The sequence below is a fragment of the Chaetodon auriga genome, chromosome 1 (genome assembly GCF_051107435.1).
Source record: "Chaetodon auriga isolate fChaAug3 chromosome 1, fChaAug3.hap1, whole genome shotgun sequence".
Lineage (NCBI taxonomy): Eukaryota > Metazoa > Chordata > Actinopteri > Chaetodontiformes > Chaetodontidae > Chaetodon > Chaetodon auriga.
In genome coordinates, this window is record NC_135074.1 from 32,838,719 (window position 1) to 32,865,000 (window position 26,282).

The 26,282-nt window shown below is 50.7% G+C and overlaps 3 protein-coding genes across 5 annotated transcripts; 2 read left to right on the plus strand and 1 right to left on the minus strand.

Moving 5' to 3' along the window:
- Positions 1-406: 406 nt before the first annotated feature.
- cog8 (component of oligomeric golgi complex 8) lies at positions 407-4,299 on the plus strand. Its single transcript, XM_076736097.1, has 5 exons — positions 407-951; positions 1,385-1,592; positions 1,847-2,671; positions 2,945-3,113; positions 3,844-4,299. Exons 1-5 carry the CDS (start codon positions 623-625, stop codon positions 4,158-4,160), a joined length of 1,848 nt encoding a protein of 615 aa, XP_076592212.1. The 5' UTR covers positions 407-622; the 3' UTR covers positions 4,161-4,299.
- A 252-nt stretch (positions 4,300-4,551) lies between these two features.
- nob1 (NIN1 (RPN12) binding protein 1 homolog) lies at positions 4,552-13,278 on the minus strand. Of its 2 annotated transcripts, XM_076736119.1 has the most exons (11): positions 13,206-13,278; positions 11,896-12,005; positions 7,849-7,981; positions 7,568-7,701; positions 7,309-7,380; positions 7,062-7,199; positions 6,395-6,547; positions 6,003-6,236; positions 5,704-5,801; positions 5,318-5,462; positions 4,552-5,080 (listed from the first exon to the last, which is right to left on the minus strand). In XM_076736119.1, the coding sequence occupies exons 2-11, from the start codon at positions 11,902-11,904 to the stop codon at positions 4,811-4,813; spliced, it is 1,386 nt and encodes a 461-aa protein (XP_076592234.1). In that variant the 5' UTR covers positions 11,905-12,005; positions 13,206-13,278; the 3' UTR covers positions 4,552-4,810. The 2 variants fall into 2 exon arrangements, with proteins under 2 accessions (XP_076592234.1, XP_076592226.1); XM_076736111.1 differs by lacking the exons at positions 11,896-12,005; positions 13,206-13,278 and adding an exon at positions 8,427-8,548.
- wdr59 (WD repeat domain 59) lies at positions 8,995-25,391 on the plus strand. 2 transcript variants are annotated; one of them, XM_076736044.1, is made up of 27 exons: positions 8,995-9,072; positions 9,853-9,902; positions 10,172-10,307; positions 10,457-10,542; positions 10,652-10,732; positions 11,146-11,183; positions 11,930-12,018; positions 12,105-12,221; positions 12,352-12,429; positions 12,614-12,770; positions 12,998-13,077; positions 13,156-13,285; positions 15,421-15,527; positions 15,891-16,055; positions 16,246-16,341; positions 16,442-16,546; positions 16,643-16,764; positions 17,210-17,363; positions 17,846-17,902; positions 19,947-20,080; positions 20,858-20,939; positions 21,602-21,714; positions 21,998-22,148; positions 22,438-22,519; positions 22,637-22,757; positions 22,841-22,983; positions 23,521-25,391. In XM_076736044.1, exons 1-27 carry the CDS (start codon positions 9,019-9,021, stop codon positions 23,754-23,756), a joined length of 2,964 nt encoding a protein of 987 aa, XP_076592159.1. In that variant the 5' UTR covers positions 8,995-9,018; the 3' UTR covers positions 23,757-25,391. The 2 variants fall into 2 exon arrangements, with proteins under 2 accessions (XP_076592159.1, XP_076592167.1); XM_076736052.1 differs by lacking the exon at positions 17,846-17,902 and having other exon boundaries at positions 23,521-25,387.
- Positions 25,392-26,282: the final 891 nt, after the last annotated feature.

Below are 26,282 nucleotides of genomic sequence, written 5' to 3' on the forward strand. Positions count from 1 at the left end.
AGAGAAACATCTACTTCCGCTGACGTCATAAACCTTACTTTAAAAAAACTTTATTAACAAGTATATGCCGCGACCTTACTACGTATTAGTTTAATAAACAAGAAAAATGTAAGAGGAATGTACTGTGCTCCTACATAGGATTTACTGGAAATAACTGAATGTCTCTAGTAAACTAAGTAAACAAGTACACATAAAAAAGCACAATAATTTCACGAGTTTTGCACATGAAAACTGAATGAAATCACAAAGAAAACTCACTTACATGATAAAAATAATGACGTGGTGATATGTGTATTTTATACATTTTAACTCGTAACACTTAAAAGGCTTTTCAGTTCACGCGCCTCAGCGACACACAACGGTATGAGATGAGGCAGCAGGTGGCGATAACACCGCAGATGGATGCAATGAAAGACGAAGAAGAAGAAGAACGCAGAGGAACCAGGAAGTGGCTGTCAACACTGGCAGTCTCACTCGTAGACCTTTAGGGAACAGAATTAACTTTTCTTTTTACCTCTGCTCACGCATAAACAACCAGTCATTAAACCGGTTTAATGAGTCTGTTTCACTGACATCGCGCCTGCAGCAGCGATACTTTTATTTCGAGTCGGAGCCGTCCAACATGGCGGCGGTGGACGTGGAGGATGAGAGTATTTTGGCGTCGATCTTTAAGGACAGCTTCCCGGACAGCTGGAGGGACAACCCGGACTTCGCGGCCTACCTGTCCGAGCTGAGCTCCTTCGGGGTGGAGAAGCTGAGCCGGGAGCCGGAGCGGCTGGCGGAGGAGCGGGCTCAGATCCTGCAGCAGACCCGGGAGCTGGCCTTCTCCAACTACCAGACCTTCATCCGCACCGCAGACTGCACCGAGCACATCTACCGGGACTTCGGCCGAGTGGAGAGCAGCGTGTCCCGGCTGCTGGACAAACTGCCCAGCTTCGGGGAAAGATGCAGGTCAGTGCCGCTCAGAGGTGAAGGTGGAATAAGACTATAATAACCGAACCGTCTCCGTTAATTTGTCCACTGACAGAAAGTGAAGCTGAAATTATTGAGATGATCATTTTGACTCACTCTTCAAGCTGAAATGTCAAACAAACATTTGCTGCTTTTCTTTATGTCAGTAAACTGAATATTTTGAGACAGTTGGCAGCAGTTACGTGTTCACGGAGCGTCTGTCCTCCATCGACATGGTTGGTACGTACGGAGAAATGTTAACAGTCACCTTCCAACGGAGGCTTCGGACAAGGGGCCCCCTGACCCTTCAGGATCCCGCTAATCCACCCACTGACAGAGACATCACGTCCAGACTGAGGTTCCAGTCGGACCACGGAAGAAGTCGTGACATGTAAAACGTGCTCTCCGTGTGACTCCGTCTGTTTGTGTTCAGGGGCTTCATGAAGGAGGCGGAGGAGATCGGAGCGAGTCGCAGGATGAACAGCCTCACGCTGAACCGCCACACCGAGATCCTGGAGATCCTGGAGATCCCTCAGCTCATGGACACCTGCGTTCGCAACGGCTACTACGAGGAGGCTCTGGAGCTGGCAGCGTACGTGAAGAGGCTGGAGAAGAAGCACTCGTCGCTCCCCGTCATCCAGGTGAGTCCAGGTCCACCTGAAAATACCGTGTTTAAGACTAAAAGAATAAATCACCTCGAGCTTTAGGTTCCACTCTGACATTTGAGACGAAGAGAAACAATAATTCATCCATATGTTGGCAGTGAAAAATGATCTTCAGTGACGCTGAACGATGAAACAGTGGAATGATTGATTGATTGATTGTAGAAGAGCTGCAGGTTCATTTCCTGTTGATCCATTCATTGATGAATGATTTTTGACTCTCGTGTCTTAAGGGTATCGTGCGTGAAGTGCGCCAGTCGACTCAGCTGATGCTCAACCAGCTGCTGCAGCAGCTGCGCAGCAACTCTCAGCTGCCCGTCTGCCTGCGCGTGATTGGCTACCTGCGGAGGATGGACGTGTTCACAGAGGCGGAGCTTCGGGTGAAGTTCCTGCAGGCGCGAGGCACCTGGCTGAACTCCATCCTCACCGCCATCTCTGAAGACGACCCCTACTTCCACATCACCAAAACCATCGAGGCGTGCAGGGTCCACCTGTTCGACATCATCACTCAGTACAGAGCCATCTTCTCGGACGAGGACCCGCTGGTACCGCCCGCCGGTGGGCAGATGGCGGTGAACGAGGCTGCCATCTTCCACGGCTGGGTGGTGCAGAAGGTGGCCGAGTTCCTGGAGACTTTAGAGAGGGACCTGCAGCGGGGCGTGGGGGGCCGCCTGGACTCCCTGCTGGGTCAGTGCATGTACTTCGGCCTGTCCTTCAGCAGGGTGGGGGCAGACTTCCGCGGACAGCTGGCGCCGATGTTTCAGCGGGTGGCGGCGGAGACGTTCTTCACAGCCGTGCAGGAGGCGGTGGACAAATTCCAGGAGGACATGAACCTGTACACGCTCATCGCCCTGCCGACGGTGCTGGGAGGGACCATCCCTCCCGTGGCCCCCAGCATCCAGCCTGGCACCCTGCAGCCCCCCATGTCCCTGCTGGACTTCCAGCCGCTGGCTTGCTTCCTCAACAACATCCTGACCGCCTTCAACGACCTCCGGCTCTGCTGCCCCGTCGGTCTGGCTCAGGACGTCACCAGATGTCTGGAAGACGCCCTCAAGAAGGTGAGCAGGCTCTCGAGAACAAGGTTCCTTCAGGTGAGTCTGGATCTGTGGATCCACGTATCCAACGTCATCGCGTCAGGTCTGTGAGGGTTCTGATCTGCACATTCAGCCTGAGACGTCCATGACGACGGTCAGACTGTCATTTATAGAAGATCAACCTCACAACAGAAAGTCTGAGATGTTTCTGCACTGCTTACTGCGTTCACACAGGTGTGCACACCTGACAGCCGCAGCCACACTGCTTCAGGTCCTGTCTGCTCTGTTTCCTGTCAGGTGACCCGTCAGATTTTGGTGTTCCACCGGGCGGAGGAGTCGGCCTTCAGCAGCAGAGAGAAGGAGCTGTTCGTCCAGTTCTGCTGTTCGTACGCCGACGACCTGCTGCCGTTCCTCAACCGCTGCCTGCAGGTCCTGTTTCCGCCGGCTCAGCTCGCCCTCATCCTGGGTGAGGATCCTGATTTCTTCACTTGACTCAGAACAGAAACCGTCACAGTAATGCAGCTTTGAACAGAAGCCCAAAAAACATTAAAGAATCAAGAGGCAGAGCAGAATTCAGCCGTTAACAGAAACATCTTCCAGCAGAGGTCGCTGTTCAGTCTGATTCAGAGAAATGAATCTCAAACATCAGAACCTGAATCACAGATCTTAAAACCAAAGAGCTCACAGAGAGTGTTGGTATTTCTCAAGAACTGTGAAACAAATTCAATCATTTCTGATCATCAGATTCCTTCTTTTAGTTTTTCTCATATTTCAGCAGCTCAATAATCCAAATTCAAGCCTCATAACTTTGAACCTCTCAGCTGTCACTGTGTTCCTCCAGAGTTCAGGAAACTGAAAGTTGGGGAAGCGTCTCCTGTTTGCTCTGGTCTGTTGGACTCAGACTGACCTAAGACTCTCAGACCAGAAACTGAGGAGACCTGCAGCCCGGACGGACACAAACGTCTCAGGAGACTCAGACTGTCGGATGACGAGCGAGATGATAAAACGACGAGTGAAACATTTTTAGTTTCTCAGGATGAGAGAGATTAAATTAGTAACGCTCAGCCCCACAGCTGATGAGTGCAGCCCTTCAGTATTGGGGGGCGCTGGCAGAACTGGTTCTTGTCAGTCCAGAGTTTTGAAGTTGGCGCTCAGACATACAGCGACGTTTGAACTCATCGTGTGTTGTTCTGCAGGTGTTCCTGCCACTCAGCTGCACAGGTACGGCAGTCTGGGCTGCATCGACCTCCCCGCGGTCCTCGAGCCGCTGGACTTCCTGCTTCCTGAGAGAGAGACGTTAGCGCCGCCGACGGTGCCGGAGCTCGACGTCACCGCCGAACTCGACAGCCTGACGTTTGAGACCCAACTCAAAGAGCCACTGACAGGTCCCGACCTCACGGAGGAGGAGGCGGGACGTCCCGAGCCAGCGCCGAGCCCGTCCGGCCTCAGAGACTCTGAGTCTGAGGAACACGACGAAGAGACGCTTCAGGATGAAGACTTTTCTTTGGAGTGATGGACTCTGAACAATCGTCTGACGATCACGTGACTTTTATTTCTCCACTGTGAACGTTTACCGCAGAGGTTTGTGGGTAGTTTCTGGGCTCCAGGAAGTGGTGATGATATAAATTAAAAACTTGTTAACTTCCTCTCCTTCGCTGCCACGACTGTTCTTCTTCTGTTCATGTGCCTTCAAATATTGGAGGAAGGTTCAGGTGTGTTTAGCCTAGCTTAGCACAAAGACTGGAAGCAGGGGGAAACTGCTAGCATAGCACAACAAGAGGTCCGCTTTAATGCTGGACTGCTCCTCCAGGATCTGGATTCAAGGATTATCTGAGGCCCAGATGTTTGTCTGTACATGAAAATGATGTTTCAGAGATTCAGTAATGGAAGAATTAGAGTGAACGTGTGATTCTGCAGCAGCTGAGGCTGCTTCTGACTTTATTTGGGGAAAGTATTGATACATTATTGATAAATGGGGTCAGCAAACACTCAGAGGCGGTTTAGCACAAAGCTCAAACGTTCAGAGGGAAATGCTGGTTTTACATTAGAGGTTCAGGCTGCTGTTTGTGTGCTTCTACAGTCTGAAGGACGCGGAGGACACGCAGGACCACCTGAACGCTCCTTTAAGGTCACATCGGTCCAGTCCAGCTTTCTGTCAGCGCCTCACTTCTTTTTAACAAACTTCCTGTTGGTGGCGTTGGGGTTGGCGCGCCTCCTGCCGCCTCCACACTGCCCGTCTCTGATGTGGAGGTTGGCGGCTCGGCTGTAGATGTCGTTCTGGCAGAAGGGCGACGCTCCGGCCACATAGTCCGGGTTGAAGACGTCCGTCTTCTGACGGGCTTTGCGGGACAGTCTCTGCTGGGGGTAATGCTGGTCCTCCACCAGCTGAGGGTTGTTGCTGTGTTTCCCTCCCTGAGGCAGCGGCAGCGAGTACTGAAACACCACATGGAGGAATTAATGAGTGGTTAACGCCACACACACACACACACACACACACACACACACAGAGGAAGTGAAGCCAGCCAATACGGTCTGAATGAAATGTGGAATTGAAGGGTCTGAAAACTGCAATGTTCAGTCCAACATCGAGCAACACGGAGAACTGCAGCTGTGTTACAGAGGCGTGTCTGTGCATGTGTGCGTGTGCGTGTGTGCGTGCGTGCGCCTCACCCTCAGTCCTCTCGCGTTCAGCACTTTGGGGTTTTTGGAGAAGTGCATCTGCACGCTGCCGTCCTCGCTGACCGTCACGGCCAGTTTCTTCAGAGTCTTGTTTCCGCAGTGAGGACAGAACACTTTGCTCATGTTGCTCGTCGTCCTGAGAAGACAAACACGTCCGGCTCGTTAACGTCGGACAGTTTACAGACTCCTTTAAACTTAAAGGTCCACTGTGGAGGATTTAGTGGCATCTGGTGGTGAAGGTGCAGACTGCAGCCCCTCTCTGTCTGAGTGTGTCTGCCTCAGTAAATCACTGAAGGACAGACTGAAACTCTTTAAATGTCTGATCTCTGCTCTAGCGCCCCCCTCTGGACACACAGCTCAGGCAGGTGGTGACTCACCTGAAGCAGGCGTGACACCTCAGGATGTAGTTCCTCGCCTGTTTGATGAGCATCCCGTTCACAGACAGGACGTGAAGTCCGATCTGAATGAGGACGTTCTGTGAAGACAGAGCAGCGTCAGTCCACTGATGGCTGACTCATTATTGATTGATTATTGAATAATTTGAGTCGTTTTTTAAGTAAAACAGCATTTTCTGACTTTACGCTCGTCTCTGATCTGAAGCTTCATTTTTAGTATGAAACATCTTCAACGTCCATCACACGTCTTCCAGGTGACATCACTCGCAGGCGTCTGTTACCTGCATGGCGAAGTCGGTCGTCAGACATCCAACTCTGACATCAGCAGGAGCCGTCCAATCAGCAGAGTCCATCTTCACCTGTTTGATGTTACTGGGAGTGATCCAACCGCCTCCATCATCGTCCTCCTCTTCGTCCTCAGGCTCGTTCTCTTTGTCCTCGTCGTCTGATTGGCCGCCCGGCTCCTCTGTCGGCAGCGATGTGTCCAAGCTGCTCTCTGAGGTGTCGTCCACTTTCTGCAACAGACAGACAGACAGACAGACAGACAGACATCACACTGTCAGAGTGCTGTCAGGTCATCACAACAACCAATCAACACTGGTACCAGCCGGGTCCTGCTGCTGTCGGCCAATCAGGGTCTAGGTTTGTGTTTGCGTTCACCGGCTGAGCTCACCAGCAGATCCAGCAGACTGTCGTCGATGGACGGCGGCGGCTGCCTCCAGAAGTGGAAGCTGTTGAACTCGCTGCTGTCAGAGGACGTCTCTCTGTCCGTCTCTCTGTCCGTCTGTTTCTGTTTGTCCTTTGAATTGAAAATCTCCGCCGAGTCCTGGAGGAGAACAGATCCGAATACTTTGATTAGTTTCAGCTCAGCGACTGATGGACGCAGCTGAGATGAGACGGAGACATTCAGCAGACATTCAGTTCCTCTGAACCGTCAATGACTTTTCACGTCAGCGACGTTTGTTTCAGGTCTGAAAACAACTGAAAACATCGTCGTATCACCTGAAAGCAGCAGCGACCAACAGAAACACGGAGAGCAGCTTTGATCCAGACAGCATGAAAAAAGACAGGTGGACATCCACCAGCACTGTCCCAGTGAGACGAGCTCTGTCCAATGAGCAGACATGTACAACGCCAAAGCCTGAGCAGGCTCAGCTGAATGGAACACAGCCATCAGCCCTCTTATTACTCACAGCTGTTTCTTCACACTGACTCAGGTCTGATCACATCCAAACATTTGACCAATCAGAACCCTCGAGGTTCAGCCTGATCAAACTGGACAGACATGGAGCTCGTCTCCTGGTCTTTGTCTGTGGAGACAGTTTGATGGTGTGACTCACCAGTAAGTCCAGCAGGCTGTCGATGGACGGCAGCGGCTCTCTCCAGAAGTGGAAGCTGTTGAACTCGTCAATGTCGGCCGCGTTTGAAGACTTGGTCTCTGTTTGAGTCTGTGGGACGTTCAAAGCGTCCACAGGCTTCTACAAGAACACAGAGGACAAAAGAAAGTGAAAAACGTTTTCCTGAGACGCTGCAGAGCGCCGGACGAACGAACAGGCCTGAACAAGTCAAACTGCGTCTGAGCGTCACCTTGGAGGGGAAGTGGAATCCTGCGACGTTGACCGGCGTCTCCGGGTGTCTCTGCGTGGACTGAACCTTCACCTGAAACACAGAGTCAAATGTCAACCAGCTGAACCAGGCTGCGGGCACACCTTTAGCCTAGCTTAGCATAAATCCACCTGCCAACGTTTAAATGTTTTGTTTATGGGTAACCGGAGGTCACAGCGAGGAGCTGCATGACGAGCCACACGGACGCTCCACAGGCGTCTCCTCTCAGCCTCTCGGGTACCTTGAACTCAGGCTCTTTCTTCAGGTGCTGGGAGCCGACGTGCTCCACCTCCAGCTGGTAGGTCAGGGCCAGCACCTTGATGTCGGTGGCCGACAGACTCGGGTAGTCTCCGGTCTTCTTGGAAAAGTCGGTCACTGAGACAAACAAACAGCAGCTCAGACGCAGGTACGAAGCACAGGTGAGAAGGCTTAGAGCTTTTTTACACCAGCTGAAAGACAAATGTGAGAACATGTGGAAAGAGAAGAGAGAGGAGCCCGCTGATGCGTTCAGGTTCAGTTTACCCAGCCTGATGTGTTCAGGACGCGGCTCTTTAAAGTTCAGCTGGTACGGCAGGAAGGCCAGACTCCTCCTGGTGGGTCTGTCTCTGATCTCGTCCACCACGTCTCTCAGTGTGTAGATGTTCCTGCCGATGTCCTGCAACACAACAAAGTCTTCGTCAAACAGAGATTTTCTGAGCAGCGTCACGTGACCAGGACACGAGTCACATTACACAGGAACAGCAGAATATTATTGATTATCACAGTATTGACTGCAGACACTTCTTTGGCCAGTTTCACAGACGGTCTGTCTTTGGTGTCACCTGGACCGTCTGATCCGGACTGAACCTGAGCTGTTCAAACACTGCGATCACTGACAGGTCTGTGACACTGAGTCTGGACACAGACACTGATGGGGAATCCCTCATAAACCGGTCTGTGACGTCCAGCTGTCTGTGCGGAGCTCGGGCCTCCATCACCGTGAGCGTCACCCTCCGTCAGCTTCACCCTCCACAGACAGACTAACTGACAGCACCGACGCTTCGAGCGAAGCTGCTGAAACAAAAAACTCCTTCACTGTTCAAACGTGAGTCAAATCTCACCTGGAGAGGAGCCTTCTTCAAAAACGCTCCTGCGTCTGCGACAACATGCTCCACCAGGGTAGGCGCCATGTTGGATCAATGAGCAGCTCCTGGGCCGACCAATCAGAAAACACGGAACAGTCTCGTGACCGATAGAACGCGTCGAAGCCTCGTTCCGGCCAGAAGTATAAGAAAATCAGGAGATTTACTGATATTGAAAGTCAAATTTGTGTTTTTATTATTGGAAATATTTGATGTTTCTGTTGTATTTGGTCTCATGTTTGATATTTATGTTTTATTTACGTTTTGCTTTCGGGTGTATTGATTCTTTTGGCTTAAATCTGTATGTATATTATCTTTTTTCTTTTACATCGAGATATTTTAAAAAAGTTAAATTCAGATGAACGGGAAAAAAAACTATTTTTAACTGGAATAAACGTAATAAATTGGAGCAAAGTGTTGTTGTAGTCATGATTCATACCTCAGCCGTGTAGAAAACAAGGCGAGCCGAAATTAAAGGGCAGTTTTCGATATTTTTCCAGAGATCGTGAACGCAGCGTCACGTGTCACTACAGTCACGTGACGTTTTGTTGACGCCAGAAGATAAAGGAAGATGGCGGCCCGCTGGAGCAGTGAGAATGTGGTGGTTGAGTTTCGGGATGCCCAGGTATTTATGTCCGAAAGCTCAGGTGTGAATAAAGTGGCTGACGGCTCAGGTGGACAGGTGGACAGGTGGACAGGTGGAGGAGACTTTAACCGAGTCAAACACACACAGTCCCGGTTCACACGGACTTATTCAGTCTTCAGTTTAGCAGCGATTCGCCGCGTTTATTGATTTTAATGTTCGTGTTAATTAACGTTGAACGTGTTGTACCTCCGGTCTGAGAGAAAGGTGAAGAGATGAAACTTTAAATGACTCTTCCGGTAAGAGAGAAAGGTGAGGGTCGACAGGTGGATGTGCTGTGAGACACGTCAACAGCTGACAGGTTCACACGAAAAGACAGAGGTAGAGACAGGAGACAAGAGACAAGGAACCAACAGACTGCAGAGGCGTCGCTCGCTTTACGGACAGGAGACATGACGACATCACCCCGCGCTGTGGACAGACCGTGGACACAGACCGTGGACACTGCATGTCAGTGGACGTCGTGTCTCTGCTGGTGCTTCAGCTTTATGAATCCAGCCTGATTTAAGTCACGCTGAGCTCTGATTGGCTGACAGGGGCCGCGTCGACGAGGAGCAGAAATCAGACTGATGACGATGTTTGATCAGGACCACCGTCCAGTCTGACCACCATCTGTCCCCTCACACGTCTCAGCATCAGTAACAGGACATGTCCATCGATCAAGATTCAAATGTTTATCGAAATGATTTTGATCACGTGTCAGATAATGATTTATGTGAGCTTTCAGATCAGCCGTCACCTTCTCTTCTCCTGTGTTTTCAGGCCACCGCCATGTCCGTGGACTGCCTGGGCTCGCACGCCGTGCTGTCTGGGTAAGTTCAGCTCGCTGCAGCGTCTCAGTGTCAGAAAGTCCTTCAGAGCAGCCGAAGCTTTGATGGAGCTGCAGGTAAAAGTCTTCATGACAAACCTCAACCTCAGTGAGTCTCCATCAGGCTGCAGACAGAAAAGATCAGATCAGCATCGAACCAGAAATCTGTCCCGACGTCATGAAATCAGGACACACATCGACCTCCGTTACCTCAGCTTCTTCTTCTTCTTCTTCTCCTTCTCCTTCTCCTCTCGTGTTCTAAATGTCTTTCAGGCGGCGTTTCCTCTACATGGTGAACCTGGAGGCTCCGTCTGAGCCGCCGAGGAAGATCGGCCGACAGAGTAAATGGGACGTGGGGACGGTCCAGTGGAATCCTCACAGATCAGAGTCCCACGTCTTCGCTGCCTCGGTGAGTTCTGCTGTTCATAATGAAGAAAGTGTGCTCCTAAAATCTGAAGCCGGTGTGTCTGAGCGTGTGTGTGTGTGTGTGTGTGTGTGTGTGTGTGTGTGTGTGTGTGTGTGTGTGTGTGTGTGTGTGTGTGTGTGTGTGGTCCTCAGAGTAACCAGCGTGTGGATCTGTACTCATGGAGAGACGGCTGTGGAGAAGTTCACACCTCCCTGCAGGGACACACCCGGGTCATCAGGTAACAGCAGAGATAATCATCAAACGCACCTCTCTGGACTCGCTGTGATGTGTTCAAGGACTCGCTGTGATGCATTCATGGACTAGCTGTGATGTGTTTGTGTCCACAGTGACCTGGACTGGTCCTGGTTTGAGCCTGAGTTCCTGGTCACCAGTTCAGTGGACACCTACATCTACATCTGGGACACCAGGTCAGAGGAAGTGATGATTTAATGATTCATCAGGCGGTTTGATCAATGATCAAAATGAGAAAACAGTCTCACCTCAGTTCAGCAGCAGTTCTGGAGCTTTTGATCATATCGTGACCTTCATCAGCTCAGTGGGAACTGTAGATGTTCAGCTTCACATCACTGTTGGTCTGAGAGCTCAGAGGTCGTTCTTGACTCTGGAGAGTTGGTTTCATCATGAAGTCCACTCACTTTATTTCTCCTCATCCATTTTGACTAAATGCTGTTTATGAGGTCAAGAGTGAACTTTGATCTCATTTTTCCTCCATTTAGAATGAAGCATGATGGCTGACAGGCTGTTTGGTTAATTTGCATAATTAGACATAAAGACCGTCAGTGGTCTAAACACGTGACGTCTCCTCTGTTTGACTCCACAGAGACACTCGGAAACCCACGGTGGCGCTGTCTGCTGTCGGTGAGCCAACGGACAGACCGTGTTCATGTTTTGTTTCAGCTTGCAGACTCACCTCATTTTGAAAGTCACTGCAGAGACAGAATCCACCACAGTCAGCGCTCGTCACAGTCACAGCAATGTTTGGTGGTGCAGAGGAGGCTGTTCTTGAAACCTCCCTCTTGTTGTGTTTGAGGACATTTGAGACTGAAGAGCGGAGACACAGTCGGCTGTTTGTGCTCTGCGTGTTGTTCAGTGTTTACTGAGTGTTTAAACAGAAAGAACAAAAACGTTTCTGCAGATGAGATTTAAAAATCAGACTTCAGAGCGTCTTTGAACGCATCATCAAAGAGAATCATGAAGACGAGCGGCTCGCACGGAGCTCGACAGTCTGATGCTTTCAGCAGCCAAATGTTGCGTTCTGATAACAGTGTCCCTGAATGCACCGCGATAAGTAAACAGGTCTGATGCAACTTCACCAAAAAATAAAAAAAGCAGCAGCAGTGATGGATTAGCTTTTACTCAACCAACTGAATCTGAAATCTGATGTTTGAGAGGAGAAATCTGCCCCATGTGTAAGAAACTGATGGCTGTTCTCTCCATAAAGACTTTCAAATCCTCCACCTGACTGTCTGGAACTGGACTCACACCTGCTCCACAGACTGATGACTAAACATGATTTGTAGTTAAAGAGCTCAAACCTGCAGCATCACCAGTTTTCTCTGGATGTTCACACCTGTTTCATCTTTCCATCCGGTCACCGTCTCCAGCCGGGGCGTCTCAGGTGAAGTGGAACAGGAAGAACCAGTACCTGCTGGCGTCCAGCCACGATGGAGACATCCGGATCTGGGACAAAAGAGTGAGCAGACGGGATGTTATGTGTGCCGCGGTCAGCTGTGTGTGCGCGTCAGAGGCGTAAATGTTTGTGTGATTCCCTCCGCACAGAAGCCGAACACGGCGGTGGAGTACGTGGCGGCTCACCTGTCCAAGATCCACGGCCTCGACTGGCATCCAGACAACGAGTTCATCCTCGCCACGTCGAGCCAGGACAACTCAGTGAGGGTGAGGACAGCAAACGCTCAGACTTCCTGTCCACACCTGTCCACACCTGTCCACACCTGCTCTCTGCCAGCAGCATTTAACTTGTGTGTTTTCTCCCCTGTTGTGTCTGTGTTGTTGTGCGTGTGTTTAGTTTTGGGATTACCGACAGCCCAGGAAGTACCTGAACATCCTGTCCTGTCAGGTGCCGGTGTGGAAGGCCAGGTACACGGTGAGTGTCAGAGCCGAGCTCAGACGCTCTGACGACCATTGGATCAAACTTTATTGATCCCACAAGGAAGACGCTGCAGTACGTCACACTGGAGGTCCGCCTCCTCATCAGCCATGTCACATTTTCTGTGTGTGTGTGTGCGTGCGTGCGCGTGCGTGCGTGTGCGTGCGTGTGTGCCGGTCAGCCCTTCTCCAACGGCCTGGTCACAGTGATGGTTCCTCAGCTGAGGAGAGAGAACAGTCTGTTACTGTGGAGCACGCTCGACCTCAACAGTCCCGTCCACGCCTTCGTGGGACACGATGATGTGGTGCTGGAGTTCCAGTGGAGGCCGCAGAAAGAAGGTGACCAATCACGCGCTGAGGTTTAGGGGTTCACACACACCCTGCTAAACCTTCAGTTCTTAGTGAAGAGTCTGTGTACGTCAGACAGACAGTTTCTGTGATGGAGCTAGGCTAACGGTTTCCCTCTGCTCTCAGTCTTTGTGCTAAGCTAGGCTAAACGCAGCTTTTTCTGATACAGCCATCAAACTGGGTGGTGACTGAAGCCTGTCTGTGTGTTTCCTCTGCAGGCTCCAAGGACTTCCAGCTGGTCACGTGGTCCAGAGACCAGACTCTGAGGATATGGAGGGTGGACCCTCAGCTGCAGAAGGTCAGTGTGCGGCCTGAGAGAGACGAGCGTTCTGCCGCCTCTGATTCACCCTCATGTCTGTGTGTTGTTGTGGTGTAGCTGTGTGTCAGTGACGTGGTGGAGGACCTGATGGACGGGATGTCTCTCACCGTGGAGGCGGAGAAGTCTCTGTCGTCTCAGGAGCCCGGCAGTCATCACAGCGTCGGCCCTGCGGCTGAAAACCTGCAGGGTGAGAAATGGTTCAGTCTGAAACGTGTGATGATGGAGGTCCGCGGGATTTCCGAAGGTGTGAAACAAAAAGACGAGAGCTGTGTCTCAGGACAGCGACCGCTGGTGAGACGTCTCACGAGGTCTGCATCAGGACACAAAGACAAACCAGTTCAGTAATGATCAGTAGAAAATGTTAGTTTGATGTCCATCAGATCATGAACTGTATCTGTGAATGTCAGTTTTCTGTGTAATAACACAGTCCTACCACAGTCAGTGTGTAGTACTCAGTGTGTACTACACACACTGTGTATGATCAGTCCTGCCCAGACTGTGGATCACATGTGTCCACGGACACGTATGTGGACGCTCAGTGCAGCGTCAGCAGGCGTCTGACTGAGTGTGGATTCATAATGTTCATCGTCAGATGTCAGTCTTCAAATTAGCTGCTAAGTATTGGACAGACGGACAGAGGGACAGACAGACGGACAGACAGAGGGACAGACAGACAGAGGGACGAACGGACAGACAGAGGGACAGACAGACAGACAGACGGACGGACAGACAGAGGGACAGACAGACGGACGGACAGAGGGACAGACAGATGGACAGACAGACAGAGGGACAGACGGACGGACAGAGGGACAGACAGAGGGACAGACAGACAGACAGAGGGACAGACGGACGGACAGAGGGACAGACAGACAGAGGGACAGACGGACGGACAGAGGGACAGACAGACAGAGGGACAGAGGGACGGACGGACAGAGGGACAGACAGACGGACGGACAGAGGGACAGACAGACAGAGGGACAGACGGACGGACAGACAGAGGGACAGACAGACGGACGGACAGAGGGACAGACAGACGGACAGACAGAGGGACAGACAGACAGAGGGACAGACGGACGGACAGAGGGACAGACAGACAGATGGACAGACAGAGGGACGGAGGGACAGACAGAGGGACGGACAGAGGGACAGACAGACGGATGGACAAAGGGACAGACAGAGGGACAGACAGATGGATGGACAAAGGGACAGACAGAGGGACAGACAGACGGACGGACAGAGGGACGGACGGACAGAGGGACAGACAGACAGAGGGACAGACGGACGGACAGAGGGACAGACAGACGGACAGACAGAGGGACAGACAGACGGACAGACAGAGGGACAGACAGACAGAGGGACGAACGGACAGACAGAGGGACAGACAGACAGACAGACGGACGGACAGACAGAGGGACAGACAGACGGACGGACAGAGGGACAGACAGATGGACAGACAGACAGAGGGACAGACGGACGGACAGAGGGACAGACAGACGGACAGACAGACAGACAGAGGGACAGACGGACGGACAGAGGGACAGACAGACAGAGGGACAGACGGACGGACAGAGGGACAGACAGACAGAGGGACAGAGGGACGGACGGACAGAGGGACAGACAGACGGACGGACAGAGGGACAGACAGACAGAGGGACAGAGGGACAGACAGACAGAGGGACAGACGGACGGACAGACAGAGGGACAGACAGACGGACGGACAGAGGGACAGACAGACGGACAGACAGAGGGACAGACAGACAGAGGGACAGACGGACGGACAGAGGGACAGACAGACAGATGGACAGACAGAGGGACGGAGGGACAGACAGAGGGACGGACAGAGGGACAGACAGACGGATGGACAAAGGGACAGACAGACAGACAGAGGGACAGACAGATGGATGGACAAAGGGACAGACAGAGGGACAGACAGACGGACGGACAGAGGGACAGACAGACAGAGGGACAGACGGACGGACAGAGGGACAGACAGACAGACAGAGGGACAGACAGACGGATGGACAAAGGGACAGACAGACAGACAGAGGGACAGACAGATGGATGGACAAAGGGACAGACAGACAGAGGGACAGACAGACGGACGGACAGAGGGACAGACAGACAGACAGGGACAGACGGATGGACAGACAGAGGGACAGACAGACAGACAGGGACAGACGGATGGACAGACAGAGGGACAGACGGACGGACAGAGGGACAGACAGACAGAAGGACGGACAGACAGATAGTCAGCAGCAGGCAGACAGACTCTCTCTGTCAGGTCTGAGTCTCACCTGTTGTCTTCCTGTCCTGCTGTCTCAGATCAGGACTCTGGAGGCCGTCAGGACTCGGCGGGTTCAGGTCTTCCTCAGACTCTGCAGCAGGAGTTCTCATTGGTCAACCTGCAGATCAGAAACGTCAACGTGGAGGTGAGACGGGGACTTTGACGACTTCATCACTGAAGGGACCGAGTGTCATGTGACTGTCCTCAGTGTCTTTGTGTGTCTGGACGTCTGTATCTGTCGACTCAAGCGGCTGCCTTTTCAAAATAAAAGCAGCTGTTTCTCATGTTTAGTTTCTGCTACATTCTCGGCTGTTTTTACTCGTTTTGTTTTCCATCTTTTGCTCGACGGTGAAAATAACTTCAGTAAACATCTTATAAACTTATTCACATCACTGTGAATAAGAAGCTGATGTGAGGAACTCTTAAGTTACTAATCAGGTTAGCTGAGATGTTCAGGAACAGCGGAACAGGAAGTGATGTCACACTGAACGGTGTCCGTGTTGTGCAGATGGATGCGGTGAACCGTAGCTGCGTGGTGTCGGCTCACTTCGGCAGCCATCAGGTTCACCTGGTGATGAAGTTTCCTGCTCAGTATCCCAACAATGCCGTGCCCACCTTCCAGTTCGTCTCCCCGACAACCATTCCCTCCGCCATGAAGACCAAGATCCAGAAGGTACAGACGCTCCTGAACGCAACACAGCACACTGTCATTGATCTGATTCTGTCCTTTTATTTAAAAGTTTGAAACACCAACGTGTCCCTGTGTCCTTCTGCTGAGAATAAAACGACGGCGACGATGATGAAGGTGAAGATGAAGATGGTGTTCTGAAGAGACGCTTTGTGTTTTTTTTATTTCTCCTCAGATTCTGACGGACACGTCACTTCAGAAGGTGAAGAGGAACCAGAACTGTCTGGAGCCGTGTGTCCGCCAGCTGGTGTCCTGTCTGGAGTCAGACATGGTGAGGACTCACACACACGCACACACGCACACACGCACACACACACACACACAGGAAGCTGTGATCCTGTGATTTAATGGAATGACGTCTCCTCTGTCAGACGCAGGAGGACGGTCCAGCCTCGGGTCCCTTCATCCTGTCCAACCCCGTCACTCCGGCCCTGCAGGCGTTTCCTCGAGTCACCAACACGTACGGCTCCTATCAGGTAACAGACGCGTAGGCCAGTGGTGGGAAAGCTCTGGTCTGGGGGCCTTCTACGGCCCTCGAGACAGTCCTCTCTCATGTTTTCTCTTCTTTCCAGGACGCCAACATCCCGTTCCCTCGGACCTCCGGCGCTCGTTTCTGTGGCACCGGCTGTTTGGTTTACTTCACCCGACCAATCACCATGCACCGCTCTGCCCCGCCCACTGAGCCCACGCCCAGGTAAAAGCACTCAGGTGTTTGTAGGAGGGTGGAGAATCGAGTCTTTCTTCAGCTGCAGTGAGAACAAAGTGAAATCTTAAAGGGACGTTAACGACGTGTTGAACGTCATCACTGAATGTGTGTCAGTCATATTTAGAGGAAAGCCTTCGTTTGGAGGGCGGGGATGTCACATCTGTCACTTCAGCTGCATCCTCCTCCTCTGTTTCCTGTCTGCCTCTCCACTACATTTCCCTGATGTGCTTTTATTGTGAAGTGAGAGCCAATGACGTTCGTCTGAACTCTCTGAACGCTCCATTAGTTTGTGCGACACAGGAGAAATGACAGAAATTGTTTAAGTTCAAACCCCGCCCACCTTCTCACCTCCACTCAGCTGACCAATCACAGTGTGAAGAGGGTGTGACGTTCGCTGGACCTGTGTGTGTGTGTTTCGTGTGCGTGTGTTCAGGTCCCTGTCGGCTCTGTCGGCCTATCACAGCGGAGTGCTGACTCCGATGAAGATGCGTTCAGAGTCTCAGAGCACCCTGCGTTTGTACAGCGGCAGCCCGACGCGCTCCGACAAAGACACTGTGTCCATCTCGTCCTTCTACTATAAAGAACGGGTGAGACGCACGCACACACACACACACACACACACACACACACACACACACAGTGTCCAGCTGACTTGTTGATGTCTGACTAAATGAACTGACACGGAGCTCGTAACATCACGGCGTTTTGTTTACTCACAGCTGTGACACACACATCATGTGACCTTCTGAACGTTGCAGCAGCTTTTCAAACATGGAGGCGCACACAGATCTCAGGAAGACTTTGTCTTCTTCTCATGAATTAACGTCCGTACGAGGAGACTAACGAGGCTCTCTTTACCTCCTCGTTCACCGACTTCTATGCTGAGCTGAAGGATAGTTCAGGGGGACTGGGAATGTAGAGCGCTGCCAGCTGTGGTTGTGGATTTAAACGTCCTGTCTCTCTGATGGGCTTCTGTTTGCTTTGTTTTTTGTGTGGTTTTTTGCTCCGGCCAATCACCTGCCCCTCTGCTGCTGCGGGCAACTCCTCCTTCCTATTCTCCTCCAATCAGAAGCTCCCAATCTCTGCCTCCCGCCGCTGGTCTGTCCAAACCCTCCATGATTGGCCGGTACTGAGCTCTGTCCCTCTCTTCTCTCGTGTCTCCCTCCGTCACTCCTCCTCTCCTCGTTGGGGTTTTACCAGTTTTGTGCTTGTCACTGATTGGCTGACGTCCCTTCGACTAACAGACTGACAGTCGTGTCACTAACGAAGTGAACCTCAATCACGTGTTCTGAATTGGAATTTTAACGTCAAACTGGAGGCTGTGATTTCTTTAGTTTACTTGAAATTCAGGTTTTTTCTGCCTTGTTTTTCACATCCTGTTTGTTTGAATCTCAGCTGAATGAACTCAGATCTTTCCTCAGTCAAATGAGGCGAAAGTAGACTGAAGAGTAAAACACTCAGCACCTCCACGTCTGTACGACTCTGAGAGCCGCAACACCAAGTCCACTCAGCGAACGCCTGAAAATAAATTCTGAATCTTCAGACACACGCGAAGGACCTGAACGCACCACGAAGCTAGAAGTCTCAAAGTTTCACAGCTCAGCTGATCTGTTTCCACCATTGAAGTATCAGCAGTGAGGACGTTCAGTCAAAGCAGGAGCGTCTCAGAGGAAAGTTTCAAATTAAACTTTCAGAATAAAGTTTCAGAGGAAAGTTTCCAAGTAAAGTTTCAGAATAAAGTTTCAGAGGAAAGTTTCAAAGTAAAGTTTCAGAGGAAAGTTTCAGAGGAAAGTTTCAAAATAAAGTTTCAGAGGAAAGTTTCAAAGTAAAGTTTCAGAATAAAGTTTCAGAGTAAAGTTTCAGAATAAACTTTCAGAGTAAAGTTTCAGACTAAACTTTCAGAGTAAACTTTCAGAATAAAGTTTCAGAGTAAACTTTCAGAATAAACTTTCAGAGTAAACTTTCAGAGTAAACTTTCAGAATAAACTTTCAGAGTAAAGTTTCAGAGTAAACTTTCAGAATAAACTTTCAGAATAAAGTTTCAGAGTAAACTTTCAGAATAAACTTTCAGAGTAAACTTTCAGAGTAAACTTTCAGAGTAAACTTTCAGAATAAAGTTTCAGAGTAAACTTTCAGAATAAACTTTCAGAGTAAACTTTCAGAGTAAAGTTTCAGAGTAAAGTTTCAGAGTAAACTTTCAGAATAAAGTTTCAGAGTAAACTTTCAGAGTAAACTTTCAGAGTAAACTTTCAGAGTAAACTTTCAGAATAAAGTTTCAGAGTAAACTTTCAGAATAAACTTTCAGAGTAAACTTTCAGAGTAAAGTACTCCACAAACTGCTCCTCACCCTTCAGGTGGACCTCACTCGTGCCTGAACACTATCAGTTACTGTTAGCTTAGCTTAGCTTAGCGGCCATCAGCCTATGAGCTTCTCACAGGAGGGAACGGCTTTAGCGGCAGCGGCTAACACCGTTAGCTAAATTCAGATTCAGAACACAGAGCTGCTGTCTGACTTCCTGTCTGCTGAGCAGCTCTTAACGCTCACTAACATCTAACAGCAGGTGAGTTTCTGTGAACTGCGTTTAGTTTTTTATTTATTTCATTTTAAACAACGTTTGAGGTAATTTGGCCGCAGAAGAGTCAATAACCTGAAAACCAACCATGAGTTCACACTGCGAGACCGACGGGTCGAAGCTCTGCAGGGACGAACCGTCCACAGTCCATTCAGGACACCACGTCAGTGTCGGACAGCCGGCCAATCAGATCACAGCTTTGTGTCCATCAGTAACAGCTGTTCAAACAGCTGCTGCTCCTCAGAGAAAATACTCTTTTTGTCCCTTGAACAGACCGATAGTTTTGTCTTCTGAGAGACGAGCAGGAAACACATTCAGCTACTAAAGTGTTCGTGGTCCCCAGAGGATGAACCCTAATGATCTCCATGAAGGGGACATTTTGTCCCAAAGATGACAGTCCATCCAGAGCTGAGGCCACGGGTACAGATCAGCTGTGTGTCCACCATCAGTCAGCGTCTCGCAGTGTCAACTGTCTCCTGCAGTAATTTGACATCAGACCACTTTTAATCAGGTGGTGCTTTGTCTCCTCTGGGCCTGCTGTCTCCCTCCTCCTCCCGTCTGTCTGTCTGTCTGTGTGTCTGTCTGTCCGTCCGTCAGAAATCCCGCCGGTTTAAGACGAAGCGAGAGGGGACGGACTACGGCAACCGTCCCATCAAACTGGCCGGGAAGGTCATCATCCAGGAGATCTCCTGCCTGCTGCCCGTCCACAAAGCTCTGGGCGAGAGCTACATGTGAGAGCCGATCAATCAGATCAATCCGTCCATCAGATCAATCTGTCCATCAGATCAATCAGTCCATCAGATCAATCAGATCAATCAGTCCATCAGATCAATCAGTCCATCAGATCAATCAGATCAATCCGTCCATCAGATCAATCTGATCAATCAGTCCATCAGATCAATCTGATCAATCAGTCCATCAGATCAATCAGATCAATCAGTCCATCAGATCAATCAGTCCATCAGATCAATCAGATCAATCCGTCCATCAGATCAATCTGATCAATCAGTCCATCAGATCAATCAGATCAATCAGTCCATCAGATCAATCAGTCCATCAGATCAATCAGATCAATCCGTCCATCAGATCAATCTGATCAATCCGTCCATCAGATCAATCAGATCAATCAGTCCATCAGATCAATCCGTCCATCAGATCAATCAGATCAATCCGTCTATCAGATCAATCTGTCCATCAGATCAATCAGATCAATCAGATCAATCGATCAGAGGAAGTTAAACTCACAGAGCTGTAACCTGTTACTCCACAGAAAGGTGACTGTCTGTCCTCGCTGTCCTGGTTTCACTGGGACGACTGTCCACCAAACAAATAGTCCCCTGTGAAAAAAAGACCACGTTTCCACAGAAATGGTCAGATGTGAACAAAGCGAGCAGCGAGCACGAATCAGTCCTCAGAGGAGTGGACAGAGACAGGGAATCGAACCTTCACCTCGACCGCTCGTCACCAGGTCACATGTCTTTATGAAACATCGTGTTTTCTGTCCTCAGTCTGAACATGAACGACGTCCAGGAAACGTGTCAGAAGAACGCAGCGGCGGCCGTCACGGTCGGACGCAGAGACGTAGCAAAGGTGAGGATTTGAGCTTTTTGTGTTCGTCTTTTCTGTCCTCCAGTGCGTCCCAAAGCACGTCCCCTCTCCACACGGTGGCGCTGCAGCAGCTCTCTGAAGTTTCAACGTCCTTCAGTGTGTCCACAGTGTGCCCACAGTCTGTCCATGGTCTGTCCACAGTGTGTCCACAGTCTGTCCACGGTCTGTCCACAGTGTGCCCACAGTCTGTCCACAGTCTGTCCACAGTGTGTCCACAGTGTGCCCACAGTCTGTCCATGGTCTGTCCACAGTCTGTCCACGGTCTGTCCACAGTGTCCACAGTGTCCACAGTCTGTCCACGGTCTGTCCACAGTGTGCCCACAGTGTGCCCACAGTGTGCCCACAGTCTGTCCATGGTCTGTCCACAGTCTGTCCACGGTCTGTCCATGGTCTGTCCACAGTGTCCACAGTCTGTCCACAGTGTGTCCACAGTGTGTCCACAGTGTGCCCACAGTCTGTCCACAGTCTGTCCATGGTCTGTCCACAGTGTGTCCACAGTGTCCAGACCTGAACGTCCACGTCTGTTCTTTAGTCTGTGTTCAGACTCAAAGTGCTGACGTGAACGTTTTCAGCCAGTTTTACTTCTTCACACTGGAATTTGAACTTCAGGCCAACGTGTGAATCTTGTCATCATCATCATGCAGGTGTGGGCGCTGGCGTCAGCAGCGACCAATCAGGACCTGAGTCCAGACTCAGACCCGGACACAGAGACGCCCTGGGCCAGACACCCGTTTGGACGCCGCCTGCTGGAGACTCTGTGAGTTTGTTGCTTCCTCCAGTTTAAATCAAACTTCACGTCTCAGCCAGGAAACCCTGAAAAGTCCTCCGTCACACCACGATGGGACGTCTTCCCTGCAGACACGTTCGGCTTTAGTTCACCTCACAAAGGGGTTTTTCCTCTCCTGGACCCAAAGAACTATCCTTCAGGGGAGGCAGGACAGAAAAGTCTCTGAATGGAAAATATGTAATGTTGCACAGAGAAACAAACGAGGCGTTCAGGGCCCAAACTAAAAGTCTGTGTGTTTGTGTCACACCTGCAGTTTGGATCACTACAGCCACATGAGCGACGTCCAGACGCTGGCCATGCTGTGCAGTGTGTTCAGAGCTCAGGCTCCAGCTCAGGACTGTTACTCCCTGTATGGACATCACGCGTCTCGCTCCTCCATGTTCCCTCCACACCACTCCAGATATGTAAGTCCTCAGCGCGACCGCTGGAGCTCTGAAGTAGATCTGAACTAAAGCAGCTGAGCGCAGGAAGCGCTGCTGATTAGCTGGTTAGCTAACAAGATGCAGCATGTGATGGGGTGCGATGAAGCTCGATGGCCGTAGGGGACGCTGGCAGAGGACAAAGTGAAGGACGCTTTGAGCGTCCTGATCAGTTTTAGAACGTGTGAAAGTGGTTTAGAGACAGACATGAAATGTGGACACAGCAGCGTCTCAGCTTCAGGAAGTGATGTAACCATGTGTGTCCTTGTCTCAGCCCAGCTTCACCTCCAGCTCCATCACCTCGGGCTCGTGCTCCAGCACCTCTGACTCCATCACTACGACCACCTGGAACACAGGTGAGCCTCCACAGCGCCGCTCACAGGCCGGCTGCTGGACTGCACTCTCTACATGTGGGAGCTTCACAGGAGGTCTGGATTCATCTCCACCGATCAGATGGTTTGATTTGTTTGCAGGTAGAGACCCTGAGCACGCCAACCCCTGGGGCGAATCCTCTCCTGACGACTATCGCTACGGCTCCCAGGGTTACACAGACCCCCGGGAACGAGAGCGAGAGCAGCACGACATGAACAAGAGGTGACGAAGATGCAGAGGCCTGAAGCTTTAACTTCTGTGTGTTTCATGACCAGAACTGTGATGTCACTTCCTGTTCCCTGCAGACTGCTGGACCCCGCCAACACGCTGCAGTTTGACGACTTCAAGAAGTGTTACGGCGAAATCTTGTACCGCTGGGGTCTGAGGGAGAAGAGGGCCGAGGTGCTGAAGTTCGCCTCCTGCCCTCCTGAACCTCACAAAGGCATCGGTACGTCCTCCTCCTCACATTCAGCTCCTGCGCGCTCACGTTCGGAAACCCCAGAATACAGGAAATGACGAATGATCAGTTCAGTCAAAATGATTTAATATTAAGTCACAATGACGATTTCCCGTCTGCTCGTTGTGACTTTAACTTCAAATGTTTCACTGATGAAGCAGCTTTGATGTGAATGAGTTCAAGTGTGTGTGTGTGTGTGCATGTATGCGTGTGTGTGTGTGTGTGCATGCATGCGTGTGTGTGCGTGTGTGTGTGTGCATGCATGCGTGTATGCGTGTGTGTGTGTGCATGTATGCGTGTATGCGTGTGTGTGTGTGTGTGTGTGTGTGTGTGTGCATGCATGTGTGTGTGTGTGTGTGTGTGTGTGCATGCATGTGTGTGTGTGCGTGTGTGTGTTGACATGTGTCCTGACACGTCCACCAGCATCGCTGTGCCATCAGTTCAGCCCCTCTGAGGCTCCTCTCAGCTGCCTTTGTCTGAAGCACGTCCTCACGAGGACGCTGTGTCTTCCTCTGTTGTCTCCTGCAGAGTTCGGCGTGTACTGCTGTCACTGTCGCAGTCAGGCTCGTGGGACTCAGTGCGCCGTCTGCAAGCGTCTCACCTTCCAGTGCGCCATCTGTCACGTGGCCGTACGCGGCTCCTCCAACTTCTGCCTGAGCTGCGGTCACGGAGGACACACCAGTCACATGATGGACTGGTTCCGGCAGCAGGACGAGTGTCCGGCCGGCTGCGGCTGCCACTGCCTGCTGCAGAGCACCTTCTGACACGAGAGGACGTCTGATCGCTCAGATCTGAGGCGGCTGAGCTCCGACTGACCTGAGCCTCTGACGCACAAAGATTCAACCCACAGAACTGTGACACATGTAAAAATGTCCTGTTTCTCCTTCACTTTGTAAAAGAAGCAGTTCTGCACCTTCTACATCTTGACTCATTTATTTAAGTCAGAGGAGCCGGAGGAATCCTCCCCGTCTGTTCACTGAGACACCAAACAGCTCGCCGTCACGCCGTCACGCCATCCGCCAGGAGCTTCAGAGACAGCGTGGAGTCCTCAGAGTGTGTGAAGGGCTGCAGTGCAGATAAGACGTCTGTTGATGCTTCAGTGGGTCTAACAGCAGCACAGCTGAGGCTTCACTGTGCAGCACCGCAGTAAGAACACACACAGCAACACAAACAACACAAAATACACACATTCACTGAAAGGCAGGAGGCGTACCTCTTGACTACGCGCTGTGAAACTCTGAGATCTGAGCGACTCCATCATGTGATGGAGAGATTAAAGTGAAACAGCTGCACCAGTAGATGGCGATGAAGACGAAGACATCGGTCCGTCCAGCACAGCTCAGAGGGTTCGTGCTGCGGTGGACGTGATGCACTGATGAGACGTTCATGTAGCTTCGTTCCTGACGTGTTCTCACGTTCGCAGTGGCCTTACAGACGTGATCACAGGACTGTTTTTAACGTGGAGCAGAGAGAACGTCTGTGAATGTTCTTTATGAGGAAAATGAAGGATGTTAATGTAGTTTAAGTGAAATAAAAGTATGTTTGAACTCAAAGTGTCATTTATACGAGAACTTAAGAGGTGATTCAGTCAGAAACCAAACACTGACAAGACTTTCATGAACTCTTTAGATCGAAAGACCTCGTCCTTCCCTTTAGCGCCACCCTCAGGACAAACTTGACATTTTTCATGATATAGTCCACTCGTTTTCTCACAAGCTTACAGTCAGAGTGGCGTCGCCCCCTGCTGGCCATTAGACAGAATGCAGGTTTAAGGAACTTCCACACTGGCTACGTCCACTATAAAGACCCACTGAAAACAGGTCCATGACCCAAAAGTGACCCAGACCCACCAGTTGAGAAACACTGCTCTAGAGGACGCTAGCAACACAGTCAAAGTTAAAATCTCATCAAGGACATCCTGCCTAAGTGTCCATGAGCAAGTTGAGTCCCTACAAGCTGCTGCTCTGCGGCTGACCTCTGACCTCGGGACAGGAAGTTAGACAGGAAGTGGAGGCTGTGGTCAGTATCTGGAGGGCGATTTCAGCCGACAGAAGACGCAGTGAGTCAGCAGATCTGAGGTCTGCGGTCTGGACGCAGGGAAAGGCTTCCCACACTCCTCACACTGGAAACAGACACCTGTCAGCAAGAGGACAGCAGCTGGTAATACTTCACGTAGTTAATCACATACAGGTGAGTGAGGACATTGACGATCGTGAAGGACTCTGACCTCGAGGATGTGAGATCCTCTCCCTTCAGGCCTCTTCTGCAGGACTCCTGGGATTCTCTCCATGTTCTCTATGTCCCACAGTCTGACAGTCCTGTCCTGCAGAGACAGGAGACCCTCAAAACGAACCCACCTCAGGAGGGACTTTAACTGTGTTACTGCATCAGTTATAAAACTGACGGAAGACTTCCAGGTGGAACTTTCCCTTCACTGGTCAGGAAGCAGCAACTAACTCTAAATTTGAATTATTCGTTGATGGCTCTCGTCCACACATTGAAGCAGACAGACTTTAGTCTCATGGGGAAGACTCGAGGTCACAGGAAGGCCCGGATTTCAGAACGTGGCTGGATTTCCAAATTTTACAAAGGTAAAATAAGTTCAGTACATCAGTTAGCTAACGCTAGCTAACATCGGTTATTACTATTACTGTAATGTACTAATATTTTATGGCAATCAAATTAACAGTCAGGTATTTGAAGTGCAGTAAAGGCTTCTGTGAAGCGGACCTGATGCACCCGACTCTTCAACCTTCAGGCTGCAGCCGAGCTGTCTGCCAGCTACTTCATTAGCTAACGCTGGCTAACAACTAGCTAACTGACGTTATGTAGTCTAACCGAGGCCCGGATGTGGCCCGCGGCCTGTAAAGTGCCCAGCTCTGCTGTAGCTACTCCCTACCTGGGACTCTCCTCACCTCCAGCTCCCTTCTCCTCCTCTTCTTCTCCTCCTCCTCCTGGAGGATCCTCGACCAATAACGGATCAATGTTTTTCGATGTCATTCCATAAATCGTTTGGTAAAAAGTTCGTTAGCTTAAAAACAGACTTTAGCTCTCTGCCGCGACAGTTACCATAGCAACAGACGAACAAGCGATGGTGCCTTTAAGAGCCGTCGGACGTCAGAAAATTAAACGCGATAAAAGAAAATTAGGCTGTCAAGAAACGTTTTTCTGCTACAGAAAACAAGCTTCCTGCTTCCTCCCCTCCTTTTCTCCATCCCCACAATCATATCAACTTTCCCAACAAGCCAAAACTATGAAAAATCTGTGAAAACCAACAATAAGAGCAAAAT

Excerpts from the sequence above, each read along its gene's own strand:
- cog8 (XM_076736097.1), top strand. The coding sequence starts at position 623 with ATGGCGGCGGTGGACGTGGAGGATGAGAGTATTTTGGCGTCGATCTTT. Across the intron at positions 952-1,384 it reads AGCTTCGGGGAAAGATGCAG|GGGCTTCATGAAGGAGGCGG; the intron begins GTCAGTGCCGCT and ends GTTTGTGTTCAG. Across the intron at positions 3,114-3,843 it reads TCAGCTCGCCCTCATCCTGG|GTGTTCCTGCCACTCAGCTG; the intron begins GTGAGGATCCTG and ends GTTGTTCTGCAG.
- nob1 (XM_076736111.1), bottom strand. The coding sequence starts at position 8,495 with ATGGCGCCTACCCTGGTGGAGCATGTTGTCGCAGACGCAGGAGCGTTT. Across the intron at positions 7,982-8,426 it reads TGAAGAAGGCTCCTCTCCAG|GACATCGGCAGGAACATCTA; the intron begins GTGAGATTTGAC and ends GTTGTGTTGCAG. Across the intron at positions 6,237-6,394 it reads ACAGTCTGCTGGATCTGCTG|AAAGTGGACGACACCTCAGA; the intron begins GTGAGCTCAGCC and ends TGTCTGTTGCAG.
- wdr59 (XM_076736044.1), top strand. The coding sequence starts at position 9,019 with ATGGCGGCCCGCTGGAGCAGTGAGAATGTGGTGGTTGAGTTTCGGGAT. Across the intron at positions 10,733-11,145 it reads ATCTACATCTGGGACACCAG|AGACACTCGGAAACCCACGG; the intron begins GTCAGAGGAAGT and ends TTGACTCCACAG. Across the intron at positions 20,940-21,601 it reads GACGCAGAGACGTAGCAAAG|GTGTGGGCGCTGGCGTCAGC; the intron begins GTGAGGATTTGA and ends ATCATCATGCAG.